At 35.8% G+C, this 18,984-nt stretch overlaps 2 protein-coding genes across 6 annotated transcripts in view; one reads left to right on the top strand and one right to left on the bottom strand.

The window, feature by feature from the left end:
* LOC149078535 (chromatin remodeling protein domino-like) overlaps positions 1-1,699 on the bottom strand; it is a 152,094-nt gene extending 150,395 nt beyond the window's left edge. For 3 of the 4 annotated variants that reach the window (XM_089240641.1, XM_089240643.1, XM_089240644.1), the window contains exon 1: positions 1,492-1,699. The gene's annotated coding sequence lies outside the window, so the exon portion shown is untranslated. The remainder of the gene's footprint in view (positions 1-1,491) is intronic. The other variant, XM_089240642.1, reaches the window with a different exon arrangement.
* A 113-nt stretch (positions 1,700-1,812) lies between these two features.
* The window catches only part of LOC149078534 (nucleolar complex protein 4 homolog), a 28,506-nt gene continuing 11,334 nt past the window's right edge, over positions 1,813-18,984 (top strand). Inside the window, exons 1-7 of one of the 2 annotated variants that reach the window (XM_089240645.1) lie at positions 1,813-1,967; positions 3,637-3,741; positions 4,927-5,048; positions 5,159-5,269; positions 6,812-6,952; positions 11,098-11,215; positions 15,529-15,605. In XM_089240645.1, the coding sequence (XP_089096771.1) occupies positions 1,859-1,967; positions 3,637-3,741; positions 4,927-5,048; positions 5,159-5,269; positions 6,812-6,952; positions 11,098-11,215; positions 15,529-15,605 (783 nt within the window). In that variant the 5' untranslated portion in view covers positions 1,813-1,858. Of the gene's footprint in view, positions 1,968-3,632; positions 3,742-4,926; positions 5,049-5,158; positions 5,270-6,811; positions 6,953-11,097; positions 11,216-15,528; positions 15,606-18,984 lie in introns of both variants that reach the window. The other variant, XM_089240646.1, reaches the window with a different exon arrangement.

Here is an 18,984-nt window from a genome sequence, read left to right as displayed (position 1 = left end):
TCCAAGTTTTCATTATTTCCTATGAGAGAAGCTCGATTTAAATAACAAGTGATTTCAATAACTAGCACACATTGGCAAAACAAATTAAGCTCGTTAAATGAGTTCCGCTATACCGTCATAAAATGAAGTCAACAAGTCTAAGAAATGTCTGGGAAAAATGCTCAATTCACAAAAAATTTGTCAGCCATCCAATTTGTTTTTAATTTATCAAGCCATGTTATCCAACGATGTCATTTTCACACTTCAATAAATCAGCACTGGAAATCGCTAGCGCATTGGCGTCTTAGTTTTCTCAGCATTTTCTTTGACACACTCAGGAACGAAGATATCGCATATCGGAAAGAATAATGTCACAACTCAGAGATCCTCATATTTGAGTTAATTCCATATTCAAAATAACGTTTCCCTAGAAGTCAGTAATACAGTCTAATATGGTTATAATAAACTCCAAGAGACCAGAGAAATCACTTTGTAATAATGAAATTTTGTTATGAAGGAGAATTCCAGAATTTCGTACTGTTCTTATGTGAACTTATCTCAGAGATTAGAGAAGTTTTTTTTAAACAAGAGTTTTGCTATAACTGTATTCGTTAAAACAAGACTCAACAGTATTGGCATTCAAGTAGCTGCAAAACTTGCTGCAAACAGAAAAAAATAACTTAAACTAGACAGCCTTTTTGTATTGAAAAACACGAAGTTAATTTTCATTATTCTACAATTTCAGGTTCTACGAGTTGTTACTCTTGTTTGTATGCGATATGTGCTTAACTGATGTGTAATCCGATTCAATATTACAGCATTTAATCACTGCAATATATGTAGTCAGAGATAGACATGTAATCTTTTATGGTTATGTGTTTTCCGACTAGCCCTGCAAATAAACTGTTGTAGTAAAACCTGCTCAAATCATTCATTATAAGAATTGAAGCATGATAACCCTCCAATAAACACACAAAGATTAGTTTGTAATTGTATTCAAGTACTTCACATTTAATAGAAATGTGAATGATAATAGCTGGAATTCATGTGAAGGAGAGGGTGAGTCACATGCCTGACATCAAGTCCACTTCAAACCAATACTGATCATCAATGTCCATTCATCAGTAACATGATAATGTTCAACATGATTATCAACACTGTTCCCATGGCAACCGAGCTTCAACAGTGGCGGTAAAACAGTAGTATGCATACACACAGTCCACGAGATCCTGCACGGCACTTCAAAGATTACAAAAAAAGTTTTTTTTAATTTCTTTCATCAATAAATTCCTTCTCGACGTACCGCATATGAAAGAGAAAAAAGAAATTCCGATGAATTCGAATGTCAACGAGTGGTTTTTGAGCGGATTTCGGGCCCACCGAATGTTACCGGCGAATCCGTATAGTCAACATCACGTGTTAATCAACAATGAGAAGAAAGCTTGCTGCGACCCTCTCAACAAAGATTGCGCAGACGCCATATTTACTTATAATTCAAACCTTCATCCTTACCAGTTTCCAATCACTTCTGCGTAGCCGCAGTTCATACCATCCGAATATTTTATTTGTTTATTTCGTTTGTTTACACATCACTCGACATCAATCCGTTTGTATTAAAAGTTAAAATTCATACAAATAGCAGCAATTACACATTATAAGTTTCATACAAAGCCATACCCTACTTGTACTTTCGTTTAGGAGAAATGGCTGCTCGACCGTTGAATCATGGGAAACGCTATTGCGCGTGACTGAATTACGGAGCTCTCTGATTGGTCGGTTCGTTTCACGTTTGTTTGGTTTTTTTTCTTATTTTATTTATTTGTGATTTTCCGTTTCGCGCTGTGGTCAAAGTCGTCCGTGTTTCTGTCGGATTTTTGCCATGATGGAACTGCATGGCGATTTGGCTTGTGGGGAGATTGTTAAAGAAATTTTCAAAAGCCGGAAAAACTCCAACCTAATATTAAAACTTGAAGAAAGTTTATTGGCAAGTATCAATGCAGTTCTTGATTTAGTTTTTTTTAAATATTTCATCTGTGCAATGTTTAAATAATTAAAGTAATTGATGCACCGCCTTTCAATGATAAAAATTTCATTGAGCCATGTTTATATTGTTAACGCAGAGCGCGGATCCAGAGGGGCGATGGCCCTCCCAAGAGCGAGTAATACGGGAAAAATTAGTCTGCCGTAAAATATAGGGCGTTCCTTTGCTTCATTCGTAGCTGAAGCTATCTTCTTCGGCGCAGTCTCAACTGAAGATGTCTGCATCACCTTCATTCGCTGCTAAAGATATTTGTTTGCCTCAGCTCAATTCACATCTGAAAATATCTGCCCCGGCTTCATTCACTGCTGAAAATGCCGGTCTCTGCTCCATTCGCAGTTGAAGATGTCTGCCTTTGTTCCATTCAAAGCTAAAGGTGCCTTCCTCAGCTTCATTCACAGCTGAGGATGTCTGTCTCCACTTCATTGAAGTTCCAATGGAACTGAAGATGTACAACTTGGACAGGTTTCACTGTCTAAAGCAAGTTTGTTGCACTTCCGGTGTTAAAATGTTCTTAAAAAAATCTTGAAACTATGTTAGTAAATTACATGGAAAATTTGTACTGTAACTGTTCTCTTGAACTATCACTTTCACATTTGGTAAGGGCGACCCCCAAAGCAGAATGTTTTGGATTGTTCTGCAGTTCCCATAATAGTGTTTTCTACATTTTTCTTATAATTCTTCCCGATTGTTCTGCAATAGTACTGATTGTTCTGTGACGTACGTCGCAGACTTCGGCATATTCTGTTTTGGGGAGGGCGACCCTGTTATTTTTTGATTGTTGGCATGGTCAATAAGTGAAATGCAGCGTCATAGAGTGATCTCTCGCCGGTGCAAGGGAACAAGAAAAAAAGACGCATGAGTGAGAGGCATACAAATGAATAGCATTAATATGCAATATTTTTTGACAGTGCAGAAAATTGTCTTATAACTAGAACTGTATAAGTGAGAGATCATTGTATATAAATTTAGGTTATTAATGATTGTATAGAGCGATACCTAGAGTTACACATATATCCCTAGTTCTCCCAATCACTTCTTTTTTTTTTATTTGTGCCCTTGAACCACAGGTACCACCGTACTTTTAGGTTAAATCAGTGATAACAGTATGAGTTATTGTGACTACAAGACAGCTTTAGAAAAATCTCTTGAGCGATGGTCGAAAACGTTTTTAACGTAACTAATAAAGTTACACCTGTTACAGGCATGTATAGATAAGATTAGTCTGTGTACTCGGTGACACTGGGGAGCTTTTCTCTCTAACCTTTCTCCCTTATATTCAAATTGATATATTTGTGCAACAGTTCTATTAGAGCGTATTAGATATATATTAGTAGCCTTTTTTTTTTGTCACAGAGTCCATAAAAGGTGTGTTCGAGCTGCCACAGTGGTGGTCAGCTGAAGTTTGTTTTCTGTGGTTTGCAACTTTGAGGTGCAAATACAAGTCGATCTTCCCTTCAAAAAGTCTTACCACAGAGAGCAACAGTGGTGCAATTATTTAGTCATTACACTTCATGCGAAGTTAGAAAAGTTGATGGCAGATATTATAAAAAATAAAACCTGTGGAATTTTAGCTATGTATTTTTTTTAATATACTTTTATATATTATCCACAGTCAGAAGATGAAAGCACTGTTATCTCAAGTATTGAATCAGCTGTACAATTATTTTCACATTTCCTGAGAAATAAAGATTTATCAAGTACTGTAAAGCAGAATGATATTGGTAAGTAGGTGATTCTGTTGGTGTTTACGTGTCTGAGAGCAGGGCCTGTTCCTCATAAGTTCAGATCTTGGGCAAGCATGACTTTTTGGGGCTCTTTATATACATGTTTTAGCCCTGTTAATATGGGAAATGAAAAATATTGTTTTCTTCACTACGGAGTTCGGAAAAATTGCAAATTATTAAGGGAAAGGAGTATGCACTGCAAAAATCATATAGAAGACTGTGTATTTCCTCCTGTTTCCCTATGAGGGGGAAAAAGGCGTCAAATGGATGCCCAATGTTACCTCAATATTGCACATGTAAAACGGGGCTTTTAGGGCAAGGGTGAAGGGGCACGGAGGGTCCCATACCCCCTCCCTCCCCAGGGCAATTAAAAATATTTGTTTTTATTAGTGAAATATATTGTTGACCCTAGGTATGGGTCTTGGTTGCTATTTGCAAAACAGGTCCTTCCTGGGGGGGGGGGGAATGTGCTATAGTAAATGTTCGTATAGTTTTCCCATATACTGTATCTGCCAAAATTAAATTGGGTAAAAACATTATTTTGAAATTGTGTAGGTGTAGCATGAAGAGTACAATCATTTTTTAGGCTAAAATCTTGAAGAGTGGTTGACATACACTGGCTTTCTTGTTATGACCTAGCATTAGTTGAATTATATAGAGGGTTTCAAAACTCCACATAAAGGTAGTTAAGAATGGGGGGGTACTTATGAACATCAAATGACTCGTATTCACTTCACAGAAAACAACAAGTACACTGATAAAACGATACACTTCCCATTGTTTATTAAAATAATTTTTCTCTTAATGAATTTGAAACTAACTAAGCAAAAAATATGCTTTCAGTGAAAAAGACAATCGACAATAAAAATATGATAGTGTTGTACGATGGAGATTATTGCACTTGTATCCTTCAAAGCATTATTAATTAAACTAGTAATACTAAATTACTCAGCCCTTGTAAACAGACTTTAAGAAGTAATTGGCTGTAAACCATTACTGGCTAGTCCACAACCCACAACTTCTGTGATCGTCATTCATTGGTTGATTAGTTTGCATTCAAGATGGTATGATATATTGTAAAACTAGGAAGCAGAAAATTTTTAGTCTTAGAGTTTAGTGATATGTTGAACCATTTTGAAAAACTAAAGTTATTTTTATTCACCTAATCTCTCTTGATTAAAGGTAGTTCAATGTCTTCAGAATCCTCTGCTGAAGAAAAGTATAAAACATGGCTTCAAGAGAGGTTTAGGGATTTCAAATGTCATATAGTATTGTTGATGGTGCATGAGAATCAGGATGTTCAGGTAATTACTTTGTTTTTAATCCCCACATTTATTTGTTTCCTAATTTAAGAAAAAAATTGACTTTTTTCTCCTCATGCTGAAAATATGTCTATTACTTTTATGAAATCTAGAAATCAGCTCTAGAAGCATTGATGACATTTTTAAAGACAGAAGGGGAAAATGCATCTGGAATAATTAGGCCTGGTATTCCCTTTTCCCACTATCCCATTAATTTTCTTAGAGTGAGTATTTTTCATTTCTTTGGTGTTTTATGTAAATGCTATAAATTTCGGGCACTGGTAAAAAAAAAAGTATCACATACAAGTACACATTTGCTAATTTGGTACAAATTTGGTAATTTCATTGCTTGTTATGAAGTTAGAAACCCCAGGTCATCATTTGGTGACAGAACAACTTGATAATATTAGTATGTTGTAGTTGGTATTAGTTATGTTGGAATGTGGTGGAACTGCACCAAGGATCCCTTCAGTAATCTGAAAATGTGCTCTGAGTCACTTAAGTAATCTGGAAATATGCCGTTGGCCACTTAAGTGATGTGGAACTGCACCGCTGTTCACTTATGTGATCTGGTACAACGTCCCTTATGGGAGTTGCTTGCCCGGTTCAAAATATCCAGTAATAAAGCGGCAAACGACAAGTGGAAAATGATCGCAAATAAACTTTTGCATGAAATATTATTTATTCAATTAATTATAGGGTTAGTCAATTTTAACAATAGATTAGTATAACGTGGAGCCCTCTATTTGACGTTAACAGTAAAGATACTGGCTCACCAATTGATGATCATCAACAGTCAACTTGTATAGTGATCGGACATCCGATGTTGTTAGCCTTTCCCCGTAAATATCAGAGAAGTTTTCTCGGTTGAGAGCCGGAACACCTTGATCAGTTCCAGGGGGCCTCTCGGTTGAGGGCCGGACCACCTTGCTCAGCTCCGGGGGGCCTCTCGGTTGAGGGCTGAACCACCTTGATCAGCTTCAGGGGGCCCTCTCGGTTGAGGGCCGGACCACCTTGATCAGCTTCAGGGGGCCCTCTCGGTTGAGGGCCGGACCACCTTGATCAGCTTCAGGGGGCCTCTCGGTTGAGGGCCAGACCACCTTGATCAGCAATGAAGAACTTTGACTGTGAAGATTATTTAATATTTTTGATTCCGGACCTGCCGGAAAACTGATTCAAACAATGTAAATTATTGCATTTTAACAAGTCAGCTTAAGGCCAATGGATACGGTAGCAAGACGGTGAACCATCCTACTAGAGGGCTTCAGTTGAATAGAACAAGATTAGATGAACGCGGGATCAGACCTGTTACAACGTACGGCCGGTATTTAAGGAAAAACATCCGACCGCACGTGTCTGATCAAGCCAATCGGCTTCAAGGTCACCTCATTTGCATGCGATCGCAGGCGAACATCACGATCGGCCTTGATCGTCGCCATACGATCACAGCTGCAGACTAGTAACATTTATGACAACAGATAACGTGATGGCGACTACGGACTTTTACGCCGGGGGGATCATCGGCACGTTACAGTAATGTGCTGCTTAATTCCTATTTGCAAAATCAGGTTTGAAGTCATGGGGCCACAGCATAATTCCAAGGCCCACAGGTTGAGCATGTATGATGTACAGTCTATCAAATGTGTGTGGAGTGACAGCCTTAAAACATAGTAAATATTTGCCTATGAATTGTTTTAATTTTTTGTAGATTAGTTTGTTGTACATAAACATTTTTTGAATGGTTTATTTCTTCATTTTATCATCAGGACATTGTCTCTTCCCTTCTTTCTCCTGACATGAACATGATACCTGTGATAAATATTTTTGAACAATACTTGAAGTATGATGATATGAAACTTCAAGTAATGAGGATGGTCTCAAGGATATTAACGACCAATACCCAGAAGGTAATCATTTTTTTTCTACTTACAATTTTTTGCAAAACTGCTGTATTTGCATGAGGAATGTCTAAAAAGTGAAAGTAATAATGAATTACATTCAGAGAGACATACTGGGGGAAGTGGGTGAGTGTGCTTTATCCCAGATGGCCTATAGCTATATAATTTGGGGATTATAGCAAAACTTGAAAGAGTCGAGATAATGGAATGGGTAGAGCATAAGAAAAAACAAATCCATTTCTGGTTACCAGGGTTGATCATTTTGCTGGCAAAAATGTATTTCCGTCGAGTCAATGGCAAAACCTGGTAAAAACCATTAAAAATGGTTTAATGAGACAAAGTATTGGACTCAATGTGTATTATGTGTAACTAAGACTTGAAATCATTACAACAATCAACTTTATACACTTATATTCTGGTAGAAAATACATTTACACATAAATAATTGGAGATACAGTCGATGCTCATTATAATACACTAGCTATAATACCCGGCGCTGCCCGGGTTTTCTTCAATGAGGCTGTTTGGATCACGTGATATCTCCCTCTTTCTTTGAGGGACATGCAAACTGTGTCTAAGTTAACCAATATGGCGACTTCCTGCGCAACTTCATGAAATAAACAAATCTAGATTTCAAGAAACGTAGAAATGAATATATATATGTTTTCTCCCTTTTTAAGGGTTGCTCAGTATTTCGATCCCCCCCCCCCCCTCGAACTTCAAGTTATCCATCTGCCTGTTTCAGCTTTCAAAAATGCTTAATTGAAGCTGTGAAATTCCTTCGATGTACTTTACGGGCCCATAATTAATTTTAAAACATCCTAATTTATGCAGTTGAATATCAAAAGACAATACGGAGACATTAATTTTCATGCTTGAGAAGATATAAATAAAAAGTTGAAATCAATGTTATTGCATGAATGTCCAACTCAAAAGTAGATCCAGCTAATTACTTAATCTTTAATCTCCCGGGCTTCGTATATCTCTAATCAAACTCAATATTTCAGAAATCTAGAATTCAATACAATTTTTAAAATTATTGATGTGACAGAAAACTCCACAAAATTTCAGCATTTCTACAGTAAAATCAGTCATTTTACCACTGATTTCTATGAGGATCACCCTTTTCTTGACCCTCAAAGCGATGATGATTATGACGTCTATTCAAAAAAATCTGGTTACTGGCAGGATTGAAAATGTATTAAACCATTATAAAGGCATAAACTGTTATGCATATACTAACAGAATTAAAGAAGTGACAAACCATTGTAAAGGCATATACACGTCTGAAACGCATTGCTAGGGAACCACGGTAACCAAAGTAAACGTTCGGAAAGTGATTGTTGAGGCCCGAAATCCATTGTTGCCCTACAGTTTTTTGCCCATTTGGGGCACTTACCCTGCTCTGACAAAAATTTAAAGTAGCCTATCGTTTAAGTCGGGTCCCATTTGGTATATATGTAAAATTTGGCGACGATCCATCAAAAATTGTAGATTTGTATAGAGAACATACATACACACAGACAGATAGAAAATCAATTTTATATATATAGATTATAGCGATCATTCCATTACAATGACCTGTAGGAAGAATCGTTTATGTTTAACTACAGATGTAGGGTCATTATAACAATATATAATTCTCTTGCATTAGTTTTTTTTTAATTATCTAGATATGAATGTGGGAAGTATTGATTTGTTTTATGCTTGTCAAAAACTTATTTTTGTCTGGACATTTTTATACTCTAGTTTTTCCAGCTATGGCAAAAACTTACCAACTTTAAAATTATATTAACTTACCAATTTTAAAAAATATTGATTATTAAACCAAAATTTGAGTTCACAACTATGTAGTTTGCATAATAAATAAAAGAATCTATTTTTGGCCGGACAGTTTTTACTATGGTTATTTCCACCTATGGCAAAAACTTACCAACTCTGATACAATGAAATCTTGATATTATGATATTCTGTGGATCAAGAAAAATAAAGTGCTTTAGAGGGATTCATTGTTATATCAAGCATTGTTGTAATGAGGTTTCACTGTATGATAATACCCAGACTTGCAGAGTTGCATGATTTTTTTGTGAAAAATGTACATTTCTGAAATTCAAGTATAATCACTGGATTGTTGCAGAGATAGTGGAAATCATTAAATGATAATCACGTAAAATATTGTATTATTCGATGAGAATAGTATATTTAATGAAACTGCACCAATTTTTGAGAGTTTATGATATGTAGAGATGAAAGCTTTGCTTGGATTTTAAAATGGCATCCCCCCCCCCCAAGGCTTGTTTGGTATTTTTCACACAGAAGGTAACAATTTTATACCTGAAGTCCAATACCAAGTTTAAAAAATATTTGTTTAATGTATTGCTCTTTAATAACAATGCACCTTGTCTGCAACTTTCAATAAACTTCAACTTATATGACTGAAATTTGTTTCCGTGCCTCGAATTGGTCGAGGTGCTTTCAAACATTCAAAGCACTTAACACACAACTTTCATTTGCTCTGATTTCAGAGTGCAAATATAGACTTTAATGCAGTCTTTTTTACCAGACTGGATTGCAGTCACAACATAAGTTAAATTTATGAAGCCCCATAGGAAAGTACCATAGCATTATAGTCAGAGTAAGAAAGAAAAAGACAGGTGTTCTTTCTAAAATTTGGCCCCAATTAACTAATATCTGTACGTATTTCTATAGAAAACTCACTTACACGGTTGTTGCTGTTCTCACTTCAGGGTATTACTGTGCTGTCTATTTTAGAAAGAAATAGACAGTTTTACTTTGGACGAAATTTCCTATTTTCATTACAAACCACAATTGTGTGAATGGAAGAGTATTAGATGTTTTAAACACTTTTGTAAAACATAATTTGTGCTCATTCTGTGATAAAATTAATAAGCATACATATGATATTAACATAATTCTTAAACCAGAGTTTTTTTAGAATTAAATTTAAAAGTTTTTGGCCAATGTGAAGTAGTTTTTGTCTTTCGATGTTTTGTTCGCACAAGTGGTGAACATTTTCAAGAATTAACGTAACAGTGGGCAAAAGGCTACTACTTGCACCTTCTCCCTGCTTGAGTTGCACTGCCTCATTGTTTGGTCTGTTGAGCCAGTCAGTTTTCCCCATTGGCCAAAGTTGTTCCTAAGGACTCTGGATAATGCTTGGGTTTCAAACTCATCATTTTTGAAATAGGAAACCAAGCACTATTTATTTTCATCCTCTCTTCCTTTCTGTTGAAGCAGTTCTTGTTCTTTTGAATTTCAATTTTTTTGTTAGAGAAGCGATCAAAATTCAAATGTACAAGAACTGCTTCAACAGAAAGGAAGAGAGGATGAAAATCATCAGTGCTTGGTTTCCCATTTTAAATATGAAGAGATTGTAACCCAAGCATTATCCAGAGCCCTAAGGAACAACTTCGGCCAATGGGAAAAACAGACTGGCTCAACAGACCAATCCTGACGAGGCAGTGTGACTCAAGCAGGGAGAAGGCATAAGTAGTAGCCTTTTTCCTGCCGTTACTTTAATTCTTGAAAATATTCGCCACTTGTTCGAACAAAATGTTGAAAGACAAAAACTGTACTTCATGTCGGCCAAAAAACCAGAAAACTTTAAAATTTAATTCTAATTTACGTTATGGCCATGAAAGCCTTTTTGTTTCAAACATTTTTTTTTTTTAAATGATTTATTTTTTTATAAATAAATTGGGGGGGGGGGGGGTAACAATTTGTGGTGATTGGGGAAAATTGTCAGGACATTTTTTATTGCAGTTTTCTTCCATCAATGGCAAAAACTCAACACAAAAATTTATTAATTTTCATAATAAAGTTTGTGTTAAATCAATTTTTGCTACCCTGCTGGTTACAATATATGTATCAGAGGTATGATGTCATCAACGGTAGTGCCTTGTGTGCAGATATGCAGTGATGTTGTAACAAATAGCTTTTAATGTTTTTAAAAACTTCTCTTTCATTAATGTTTTTAAAACTGTTTTTTTAAACAAAATTTATAAACACACCATTGGCTTTAAAATTAAGTTTTCAAAACATTGCTGCTGCATTGCTCTTTATGATCAAATGATAGGAATTCCTTTTTATGATAAATTTCTAGTGTGAAGTTATGTATGATTTCTTGCTTGCAGGAAAATTTCTTGTTTTTTCAAAACGCATTCATCTTATTAACAAAAATTGACATGTCAATATACTTTGGAGAACAGAGTGAAAATTTGAAAGGCTTCAACATCTTCATCAGGAATCGAAGTATAATTGGTGTTTCTATCATATTTTTCTTGTACATTTATTTATGTATGTTGTAGTATTTATTATCCGTGACCTCTCAGGAGCTGTCAATAAAAGCTTACAAACGGATGTTATTTTCTTAGATTTCTCAAAAGCATATGATAAAGTCCCCCATTACAAATTACTTCGTAAACTTTCTGTACTTGGCTTAAACATTCAATTGCTAAATTGGATGGAAGCCTTTCTAAAATACCCTAAACAATATGTTTGTTTCAAAGACCACAACTCCCCATAGGCCATCGTAAATTCTGGGACCCCTCAGGGATCAGTAATTTCCCCACTTTTATTTTTAACTAGCTATAATACCCGGCACTGCCTGGGCTTTCTTCAGTTACTGGGAGGATTGAAAAAGTGAGGAAACCATTATAAAGGCATATATATAAACTATTATATATATATATACTGACAAGATTAAAGAAGTGACAAACCATTGTGAAGGTGCGACGTTCCAGCATAACTACCCAGGATTCTGGTCTGGCGAAATCGGTGCAATCGATACACAAGGGAGAGAGACAAATGATTTCAAAGAAATTTCTAGTTTTTAACAAAAGTAAATTTATTAATTCTTTAACAATTAAATAGGTTACGAATAACAGAATTATTTCTCAATTTTCATACCGTACACCAATGCAAGTCTGTAGTCTCATCAATCTAGTCCGACTGCAGGAGTTGGACGATCATTATCAGGTCACACAAGCCGTGACGTCATCGACCTTGAATGGAAGGTCACGATCCGAGACGAGGCCTCGCGGGGCGGGAAGAGCTGCATAAACGGCCGAGATGACAATCGGAAGCAATGATCGATGCGGAACCATACGGCGAATGGATGAACGATGACATGAACCGGGACGACAGCGATTGACTAGAGATGTGGCATGATGGGTCCGGAACCAGCCGGCGATGTATAAGCACCAGTGAGACAAACTATTTCATTCTTCAGATGACTCGCCCAAAGGCGACCACCTTCACCTAAAGTGATGTATTTTGAGTTGAAAGGCGAGGATGAATGCAAGCTAATGCGAAGTGGCTCCGGGTATTTATGCCTATAAAAGGAAATACGGAACAATCCAACTCCTGGGACCAACCATCTCAGAAAAATACACATCAGAGCACAACCAATAGGAAATTACATCTAATTTACATAAATAAATGACAATAGGCTTTTTATAGGAACTTTTACAAAATAAGAATGGCAACAATAATAATTAAAAATGGCGATGTGATCAGGATCGCACATTTTTCCGGACTATGAGCAATGAAAATATCACAGACTAATTAAATCAACCATGCACGGTTATAAAAGGTAAGAAAACATAACAATTCTATTAAATATTATACAATTACAACTATATAAACATGTTTCAAATTTAAGTGATAGAGGCAGGTTTGGCAAATTCCCCAATGGTTCCTAACTATTGTTACAAAGGCTATGCATGTCTGAAACTCATTGCTAGGGAACCATGATAACCAAAGTAAATATTCTGAAAGTGATTGTTGAGGCTCAGGAGCCATTGCTGTCTGACAGTTTTTTGCCCAGCTTTGAGAAACTTTTAAAGTAGCCTATATCGTTCAAGTCGGGTCCCCTTTGGTATACATGCGAAATTTGACGAAGATCGGTCTAAAATTGAGGATTTGTATAGAGAACATACACACACACAGAGAGAGAAAATTAATTTTATATATTTATATTTATCAACAACCTCCCGGAAAACCACAACTGTACCAATAGACTTTTTGCTGATAATTGTGTAATCTACCGCACCATAAATCACAAGTCAGACCAAGAGCTTCTCCAACGCAATCGCAATTCCATCTCCGAATGGTGCTCCTCATGGCAAATGCTTCTCCAACGCAATCGCAATTCCATCTCCGAATGGTGCTCCTCATGGCAAATGCTTCTCAACCAATCTAAAACGGTACTCATGAGAATTTCACGTAAACTTTCACCTCTCAAATTTTCATACTCTATTAATAACTCCTCTATATCCCAGATTTCTCAATATAATTACCTTGGTGTAATTATTTCAGCAGACCTTTGCTGGAAAAACATATTGATTATATCTACCAAAAATGTCTCAATAAACACTTCTTCCTTCGCCGCAACCTTAAATACTCTACTCGTGATGTTATATTTCTCTGTTGTCAAACCTATACTTTTCCAGTTCTCTCCTATGCCTCTGAAATTTGGAGTCCCTACACTGCTAGTAATATCGAGAAGCTGGAACAAATACAAAATAAATCCACCCGCTTATCTACAGCAGTTGGTCTTCCTTTGTGTCATTTTTTGAAGTAAAACCCAAACTTAATCTTCTCCCTCTAAGTACTTAACGTCTTTTTTCGCGATTAACCATGGTTTTTAAAATTCTCTTTTAAATTTTGATACCTCCAGTATTATCACCAAGCCAACATATATCTCTAGCATACTTTACCATCCATATAAGGCTGAGAACATAGAAAAGCGGCGAGTGGGGAAAAGATCTGAGCAGCGAAATCAAACACACTGATTCCAGTGCGCCTGCGTATAGTGGCACGTACCGCCGCAGAGCGGAAATTCCGCGACAAGCGATAACAGCAGTGAATTCAAGATGTTTTGTTTCCGCTGCTCTACTCGCTTGTGTGTAGCTTCAAGATGGCCGTCGAAGGGCTTGTTTTCGCTGTTAAAAAGCGGTAGTGAGGTCAAAAATGTCACCAGAATTGTTGATGTTAAGTTCTCGACGTACTTCAAAATGGTGTGGATGATCAAATAAAAACCAAGTACAGAATATAATTTTTGTATATTTCCCGTCAATTTTTCCGTGGGTATGTGCTTAACCAAATCGAAAATGACTTATATTTTGAGTTTTTAATATTTATATTTTGAGTTTTAAGCTAATTTATCATGCCCCATGTGTGGGTAAATGTATTTGAGTAGTCTGAATTAAAAATCATATATATTTCTGTGGAATTATATATATTGGCAAGTTTTATTTGTTTGTTTATTTTCTGTGTACCGTCAATTTTTTTTGTACTGGAAGCGTACCGAATGTTTTTTATGCTGGATTTTTGGGTGTCAATAATTACATTCCTTGTGTAAAAAATTAAATGAAACCAACAAATATAGCTTTATTTCTACAAATAAAGCTACTCGAGCCGGGAAGGGGGATTTTCCACTTCTACCCTCCTGCCTATGCTAATAATACTAATTTAAACAGTGGGGGGGGGGGCGGCTTTGATAAACTTGATATTTTTCTCAATTTTTTACTGATAAATTTATTAGAAAATATTGATCTTTTGAGAAGTGATCGCACTCAAGTGCCGCGATAAGAGATATGTAGGGAGGAAAGCGACCAAAATATGAGGAATATTTCTGTAGTTATATTTAAAAATAGTGATATTCACACAACACTATTATTTCTAAAGTGTTGTCTGAGCAATGATTTTTATAATTATGAAATTTTTAAGCATTCTTTAATTTTTAAAAACCAAGCTGATTGAGAGTTTTTATTTGATACTCTCTGCTGTATCAAACGCCCCCACTATATGTACTATGTTCCTTCCTCTCAGCTATATTCTCATCTCGCTTCTCTTCCTTCTCCTTCGTCGCTGTGCTCGCCACTTCCACTCTGTTCTTAGCCTAAGATAAACCCTATCTCTACTTCCACAGACTGCTTTAAACTTAGCTTGTTTCTGCACACCATAGCTGACTGGAACTTTCTCCCGTCCTCTGTTGTTGATTCCCCCATAGAATTTTTATTTTTGAAAAATGTAAAACTTTTTCTGTCATCAACCGCATTCTCATGTATAGGACTTGGCCAACATTATTGAATAAATAAATAGTACGTTGTTGTATGTTCTCTAAAAATAATTTTCAAAAATTAAAGAAAGCATTTATTTAATGAATCTGAAAAAAAATATCTTAATATAGCAAGCACTGTTTAATGTGATTGCATTGGGACAAGGGAATTCAAATTACTAACAATAACTTATGTTTTTATGGAGTTTGATGCCAATGTCATGGATAAGAAAATTATAGATATCCATGACATTGGCACCTTATATCTGTGAGCTACCATTTGAGAACTTTTATGTAACCGGTTTAAAATAAATGGCCCTACAAAGGTTAATGGAAAAATAACAATAAATAAAAAGTTATAAGATAGAAGTAATAAAAATTATATTTCACAGGATAATGAACAATCCTATGTAAACTTATTCCTTTTAGCAAACTTTTGTAAGCTATTATTTTTTTTACCATTACATACATGGTTTAACATAAAGCATGAATGTACTTACAGAAGGGTCAGTTTCATTGAAGACAAAAGATTTGGTAAAAGCCTTCTCTCAGGTCTGGATCAAGTTTTTGAAATTTGAGGTATGCATGTACATTTAATTATGTAATTCATTGTGCAATTTTTTTATATTTAATTATGCAATTGATTTTGCAATTTTATCCTAAAAAATAAAATGAGTTGAATTATGTTTGATCGAATTCGAGGTGACTTCTTTTGAAATTGTCATTAACAGATTTGTAATTGTGCTCTTAATCTCAATTACTGTGTAGGTTCCTTAAAAGTGTTTGCCTACTGCTCTAATAAGTACCCTCACATAGTAAAATATACAATAATGAGTAATTCTACCTAGTTTTTATTTGTCTGTATTCAATCAGTTTTCCATCAACAAATTATTTCTCATTTGAAAAACAATAATTGAGATAAGTTTCTGTGGGCTCAGCAGAATATATTCACAAAAAGGTTTTTTTAATAAAAATTACAATTTTCATACTTATAGTGTTGCAGCCATAAGTGTAAAGTTATTGAAATATTGTTAGAAGCTCAAAATCTTAATTTTTCCATGGGTATAATGTATCTATATGATATAGAGTGGAAACTCAAGTCTTTTTTAGCTCAAATAACTCATTAACTGTTAGTTATAGAAGCACACCTTCAATTAGAAAAGTGCCAGAATAATGTGCCTATTTCAGATATGTCATTTCTTTTAAAAAACCTATACACTACACAGAGTGATTCTAAATTCATGGGACGAACTTTAAGTGGTGATATGACTCCTAAACAACCATTTTTTGTCATAGAATGTACAGTCAAATCGCAATAGCAAAGGCAGTAGAGGGTGCTTTTAGAGTGTGCTTTTATTCCAAGAAACACTGAAATCATTCTAATTCCAAAATTTGTTTTTTGTGAAAAGACCATGCGTGCATATCGTTAAATTTACAAGAACAAATTTTAATGCAAAATATTTTCTGCAGATTTTATGTTAAAGAAACATCAGAATTTCTCAATTTGTCTTATATACTGTTACATATTATCTGCTGCTTTTTTTTTTCTTTTCTGTTTTCACTGAGATGCAGGAATATAAATAAATGGTTTTTTTAGATAATTTTTTATAAAATGTTTTTGAAAGTGTAGATATATAGGTGCAAATAAAAAAATTCAATATTTTTCTCCTTCAAAACTATATTCTCCATAAACTATATGTGCAATATTTTGTGTTCTTTCCTCCCCTTTCATTTATTATATTTTATCATTATTATTATTTGTTATAATTATGCTGAATTTTCTGTAAATATCTACTTATGATAGCGAGCATGAGCCAAGTCAGCTTCTTGGCAATTTTCCCCTGCCCCTCTTATATATACCTCTTGTATAATATTGTTGTTTTTTTTTAAAAAAGAATAAAATATATTTGCCGCTGTGGTGGTTATAGTGACGGACTTGCGATGCGAGGATCCGGGTTCGAACCCCACAGTGGTGGTCGGCTGAAGTTGGTTTTCTGTGGTTCCCAACTTCAAGGCGCAAATGTGAGCCGATCTCCCCGTTAAAAAGTCTCGCCACAGAGAGCAACAGTTCTACAACGATAAATCATTCAATCATAACACTTCACTCATAGTTAGAAAAACTGGTGGCAGATGGCAGCACTACACATAACAAGCATTACAGAGAAACAAAAAACTTCACGTCAGGTTTCACTACACGTACACGCACATTCCTGCATGTACCGATTCGTTGGGGGTTCCGCGGGGGGGGGGGGGTCAGGGGTGCAAGAGCTGCGCCAATTGCGCCAAACTGCGCCGAAACGGTTCTCTTGCTACATGGTGCGCCAAGGCGCCGAATCCCTGCGCATTTGCGCCAATTCTTGTTTCTGGTACCGCTAATGCACTGTAGTGCGTCAAATACCGGGAATTTAGGAAAAAGAAGAATGAAAATTTTGTTCACGGGACGCGTTCTTTCCGAGACACGGAAAAAAATACGGAGGGAGAGACTTTAATTTTTTTTCCACTTCCCACCATCTACCACAATCGCGTTATATCGTGACCTTGGAAAGTAGTTCTACTACCTTGAAGTATAAAGTGCTATACTGTTATTGGTTAACCGCCGGGCTATCAAAGTCCCTGAATGAATATGCCGAATTTTCCGATTTCGGAGACCGTTTTTTCTCCTGCGGGTTATATACTGAAAATTACGGTAATTTCGCGGCTGCCAACCTGCGTTCAAAGACCGCATACATCGAAATGAGGATTGGTTTACTCGTTTAAATTACCGACATTTTTCGAAGATCATTGGAAAAAAATGGGATCTGTTAAAACTCCAGCTAAAATATTCATAGTTTTGTCATCTAGTCACTATGCGGTCGTGTGATTATCGTCGGCAGTTGCCGATCGTGGCAATTTCATATTGCGAAAATCCGGATTTGGTGAACACAGGGGAGGCTCGAGGAAAACAATTTCTACCCATGCGGAATTTGTTTTTGGCGCTACTGACGGCGTTGTTTTTTTTTTTTTTTTAAACAAAGCTTTTTTCACCCTTTCCATTCCATTTGGCACCCCTCCTAGGGCGGCGCCCAATATGGCGGCACGGTCCGCCACTGCATTGGTGGGGGAGGGGCATGCTTTTAACAATAGTCAAAGGAAGGAGTTTGTACTAGGAGCATGTGCTCATTTTACATAACTTCTGTGAGATACCTTTTTTTTATATTAATGTCTTACCTTCGCAAAACATGTTGGAGAGAATGAAACGTTTACACTTCCCCTCGTGCATTGCTGGGATGGTACATTACTCCCTCACGTATTGCTGGGATGTTGCTCAACTTTGTATCACCAACAAAACTATTAATTATGTGTGATGAATGGGTTGCACTACAATGCAAATAATTACAAGAAGTGAAATCAGTTCAGAGAATAGATAGATGTTGGGCAGACATATTCAAACTTTATAACCTTGAAAGCAGCCCAAAGTTCAAAATTTTGCCAGTTTTGGTGAAGGCTTTTTTATCTTTAGCACATGGTAACACAGACAGTGAAAGAGAGTTCATTGTTAACAAATAAATAAAAGTCTGTTCGAGCATTGAAAAATCTGTCCATCCAATGCTTTAATGGAATAAGACATATAAAATCTTATGTTCAAGGGCGTTAAAAATTTTTTAAAAATTGTCATTGAGATGCTGAACTCGTTCTGAAAACGACTCGCGATGTGCATAGAAAATATTGTAATAGGCTTCAGGCTTAGAAAACAGCAGGAAAAATAAAAACATTTCTAATCTATTAACATGCTATTAGGTTGAAAAATTGTTTAAGTAAATAAGGTATTTATATTTTTCTCGTTTTTTGCATTTTGCTTTTAAATTTGATAATTCCTTTAAATTTTGTGAGAAGCTAATTTTTTTTCACGGAAACCCTTATTATATTCTGCACACACTATTTTTATATATCAGGATGAATAAGATTTTGGTGTTCAAGC

This window comes from Pholcus phalangioides, unplaced genomic scaffold (genome assembly GCF_987345545.1).
Source record: "Pholcus phalangioides strain wild (caught in Gottingen) unplaced genomic scaffold, Ppha-v1.0 ptg000013l_1, whole genome shotgun sequence".
Lineage (NCBI taxonomy): Eukaryota > Metazoa > Arthropoda > Arachnida > Araneae > Pholcidae > Pholcus > Pholcus phalangioides.
The sequence above is the reverse complement of the archived record's forward strand: the minus strand, read 5'-3'. Positions and strand labels throughout refer to the sequence as shown.